The sequence below is a fragment of the Dendrobium catenatum genome, unplaced genomic scaffold (genome assembly GCF_001605985.2).
Source record: "Dendrobium catenatum unplaced genomic scaffold, ASM160598v2 fragScaff_scaffold_1126, whole genome shotgun sequence".
Lineage (NCBI taxonomy): Eukaryota > Viridiplantae > Streptophyta > Magnoliopsida > Asparagales > Orchidaceae > Dendrobium > Dendrobium catenatum.
In genome coordinates, this window is record NW_021319588.1 from 265,587 (window position 1) to 270,130 (window position 4,544).

The 4,544-nt window shown below is 45.8% G+C and overlaps 1 protein-coding gene across 1 annotated transcript; it reads right to left on the reverse strand.

Moving 5' to 3' along the window:
* Nucleotides 1–3,408: 3,408 nt before the first annotated feature.
* On the reverse strand, nt 3,409–4,511 carry LOC110091878 (UDP-glycosyltransferase 83A1-like). Its single transcript, XM_020816164.2, has one exon. It carries the CDS (start codon nt 4,461–4,463, stop codon nt 3,576–3,578), a length of 888 nt encoding a protein of 295 aa, XP_020671823.2. The 5' UTR covers nt 4,464–4,511; the 3' UTR covers nt 3,409–3,575.
* Nucleotides 4,512–4,544: the final 33 nt, after the last annotated feature.

Below are 4,544 nucleotides of genomic sequence, written 5' to 3' on the forward strand. Positions count from 1 at the left end.
GATCAGCCAGACCCAGACATGACAGACGGTCAGAGTGACGATCAGGCAGCACCAGTGGGGAGTACAGCCCCAGTGGTCGGTGCTGATACGCTTTCACAGTTTGCTTCACTTGTTGCTCAGATGATGAGCGAGACTCAGAGCAGAACTTCGACTGTTAGATCTGAGGACATTGATCGACACCTGCAGTTATTTTTGAGGTTGAAGCCTCCGAGGTTTGAGGGCGCTGTTGAGCCCAGAGCAGCCGAGGAGTGGCTGAGGAGATTGGAGAAGACTTTTGACGGGATGCAGTGTCCTGCAGACAGGAAAGTTCCGTTAGCTGTTTTTCTGTTGGACGGTGAGGCTGAGCACTGGTGGGATGGCCAGCAAGCAGCCAGATTTCAGGGCAGATTGAACTCTTTGATTACTTGGGAGGAGTTCACCGAAGTATTTCGGGACTGGTTTGTTCCCCCTTCTGCACGACAGCAGATGCAGGAGAGTTTTCTGAGACTTGTTCAGGGGAGCAAGACGGTGATGCAGTACGAGGCTGAGTTTACTGCATTAGCCAGGTACGCTCCGCAGCTGGTTAGCACGTCTGCTGAGAGGTGCTACAGATTTCTGAGAGGCTTACGAGACACTTTGAGGCAGCCTCTGATACCGTTCCGGATTACTGATTTCTCTGAGCTTGTGGAGCGAGCTCGTCTGATTGAGAATGACATGACGGCTACTCAGCAGCGGTGGACTGCGAGTAGGAAGAGGTTTGGAGGAGAGACATCTGGCAGTGGTTCCTCTGGGAAGAGGAGATTTGTTCCTGGATCTGGATCTGGAGATTCCAGGAAGAGCGGAGGATCGTCTGGTACTGCTACCAGTACGACTAGTTCTGGATCTGTCAGTACGGCACCTGTGTGCCAGAGTTGTGGACGGCGACACCATGGCCAGTGCTACAGGATAGCTGGTCTTTGTTTCAGATGTGGTCAGCCGGGACATAGGATTGCAGAATGTCCGCAGATGGGATTTGATCAGCGTTCTGAGCAGCGATCTGAGGGCTTTGTCAGACCTGTTGGTTCAGCAGCAGGAAGACCGAGGACTGTTCCTCCTCGCCCTGAGGGATTTGCTGGTAGAGGTGGTGGTTCTAGTTCTGCACCGCGGAGACCACCTACGATTCAGAGGGAGCAGAGTAGTTCTGTTGCTTCAGTTCCTGCTCCAGTTCAGCCACGAGTTTACAGTCTGAGTCAGCAGGAGGCTCGTGATGCTCCGGATGTTGTGACAGGTACGGTTTACATTTCTGATCAGCCCTGTCGTGTTTTGTTTGACTCTGGAGCGAGTCATTCTTTTCTGTCCGAGCATTGTTTTGAGATTTTACATTTGGATTCGATGGTTTTACCGATTTCTTTGTCTGTGATTTTACCGGCGGGGAATCCATTGATTGCTCGACAGTTTTGTTTGTGTGAGATCGAGATTTCTGGCAAGAAGTGGAAATCGAGTTTGATTCGATTGCCGATTTCTTCGTATGATGTGATTCTGGGCATGGATTGGCTGAGTCAGTATGAGGCTCAGATAGACTGTCTGAAGAAGCAAGTGAGTTTGCTTGTGGCTGGAGAGAGAGTTGTATTTCAGGGATTACGAGGTGTTCTCTCCAGTCTGGTTTCTGTGTTGGAGGTGAGCAGGATGTGGAAGAAAGGATGTCCGGTATTTTTAGCTTCGGTGCGGGATCTGAACCTGGAGGTTGGTTCTGTTTCTGAGATCCCTGTGGTACGGGAATTTGCTGATGTTTTTCCTGAGGAGTTGGTTGGTTTACCTCCGGATAGAGATGTGGAGTTCTCTATCGATGTTTTTCCGGGTACAGCTCCTATATCGAAAGCTCCGTACAGGATGGCACCGAAAGAACTTTCTGAGTTGAAAGTTCAGCTTCAGGAGTTGGTTGACAGAGGTTTTGTACGTCCTAGTGTTTCGCCCTGGGGAGCACCTGTTCTGTTTGTGAAAAAGAAGGACGGTACACTCCGTATGTGTATTGATTACAGAGATTTGAACAAGGTCACGATCAAGAACAAGTATCCTTTGCCTCGGATAGACGACTTGTTTGATCAGCTTTCCGGATCTTCGGTATTTTCGAAGATTGATTTGAGATCCGGATATTATCAGGTGAAGGTGAAGGAAGCTGATGTGGTGAAGACTGCTTTCAGTACTCGGTATGGGCACTACGAGTTTTTGGTTATGCCTTTTGGGGTAACCAATGCGCCTGCGATTTTCATGGATCTGATGAACCGAGTATTCAGGGAGTATCTGGATCAGTTTGTGATCGTCTTCATTGACGATATTCTGGTATATTCTGCATCTGAGGATGATCATGCCAGACATTTGAGGATTGTGTTGGAGACTTTGAGGAGGCATCAGCTGTATGCCAAGTTCTCTAAGGAATCCGACCCTAAACATTCGGTTTTGGGTCGACCCGTTTAACAAATGAGTCAGGTTCGGGTTGCAGTGTTTGTCCCGTTTGAAAAATCTGTTGGAATTGGGTCAACCCGCTAACCCGACTTTGACCCGATTTGACCCAAACATTGAAAAGGCTTCATCGTCTTTGCGCGCGGCTTTGCCCCCGTTGTGAGTGTGAATGTCCGATCCAGTGCAAACAGAGACGATCCATGAGGCATAGGCGCTTGAATGAGCTCTGAAGACCAAGCCAAAGTGCCGAACTCCTGTTCGTCTTCTGGTTGCACACAAGTAGATTTTCTCACAACCAAGTCGAAAGCCTGCTCCTTTGGGCTTCGATTTCTACTTCTTCACATGTAAAAATGAGACGAATTTCGATCTCTCCAAACCGCACGCTCTCTAAGATCTCTCAAAGATGCTCGGCCCTCTCCCAGTTTCCCTCTCACACTCACACGCAAAAATGAGAAGAAGAGTAATCGCCCATACGCAGGTGGTGTAATATCAGTTTTTGCTCCAGGTTCGTCCGGGACGAAGTTGGATCGTCCGGGACGATCGGTACAGGTTGTGCAGAAAATCAGTTTTGGTTGTATGATTCGTCGGGACGAAAATTGGATCGTCTGGTCGTGACAGGTGGTAGGCGCTCTCTCAGATCTCTCGAAGTCGCACTCATGAGCTCCCTCCGATCTCTCTTGCATTAGGCGTACACACGTAATCCGGTAGGCGACAGGAGCTCTCTTTCATCTCTTCAATCTCTCCAAGCTACTCGACGCTCTCCCTGTTTTCCTCTCACATGAAGATAATCAAATCTTTTGCGGGTCGGGTCGGGTCAACCCGATAACTTGCACGGTTTTGTTTGGGTTGACCCATTTAGACCCATGCTGTCAGGCCGGGTTGGACCTTAACCCGGCCTGTTGACCAATTTTGACACCCCTGGCTATAAGAGAATAATGATATTTTGTCAAAAATTAGTCTAAAAATATCTAAATGATGTGACATGTGATATATTATGAAATTATCCACTAAATAACTAAGGATAAATTTTTTATAATATATCATTATTAAATACAGAAGTAACTCACACCAACACATAACTCAAAATTTCTCTCCATTTCTATCCCTATCCAAGCTTTCAAGTTTTTCATTTTACACTGGTCTTCAAGCTCCTTGGCTTAATTTTCTCTTATAAAATCGACAAACTTATTGAGATTCTTAAAGGACGACCCTCCTTCCATCACACTTATGTCCGAAAAATTCTTCAAAGCTTGAGTTCGTGCCAAAATATCTCTATCTTTGAGCAAATCCTGCACTTTTGATCCAACCTCCTCTTTAGAAATTAGCCCATTCTCATCAGGAACAAAACTCAATCCTACTTTCCAAACATTTGTTATATATCTTTGGTTAAGCAATTGGTCCCCAAAGTAAGGCCAACAAAGAAAAGGTACTCCATTTCTCAGTGCTTCTATGGTTGAGTTCCAACCACAATGTGATATGAAACAAGCAATTGCAGGATGCTTCAAAACCTTTTGTTGTGGAGACCAGCCAACCATTCTCCCTCGATCTGCAACTCTTTCTTTGAATCCTGAGGGATAGGTGCAATTAATAGAATTATTGGTCATGTCTGGCCTTACCACCCATAAGAATGGCATACCGATGAGCTCTAAGCCAAGTGCTAGCTCTTGGAATTGCATGTTATTGAAGATTGTGATGCTACCAAAAGCCACATATATGACAGAATTTGCAGGATATTTGTTGAGCCAAGCAATGCATTGGTTATCCTCAGACCAGAAGTGACATAAATTAAGATCTCCTCTTGATTCAAAACTATTATGAAGTGGCCCTATAGGTAGAATGTATGGCATTTCCTTGAAAATAGGTTTTTCAAGCATCTCAAAGCTATTGCAAATTATCATCTCTGCATCAGAAGTTGCTTGGTTAATGCGTATGCAGTAGTTGAAAACTATCTTTTCTGTATATGCATCATGAAAGAGAGACCAAGGGAGGATGCTTGTGTCCAAGGGAGGCATCTCCGGGTTCAACTGGATAACTTCCTTCTTCATCGGTGTCCCTAAAAGTTTTATTCCAAAAATATATTCATGAATTCAAATTAATATAAATTGACACGAATCAAATTATTGTCT

Excerpts from the sequence above, each read along its gene's own strand:
- LOC110091878 (XM_020816164.2), bottom strand. The coding sequence starts at position 4,463 with ATGAAGAAGGAAGTTATCCAGTTGAACCCGGAGATGCCTCCCTTGGAC.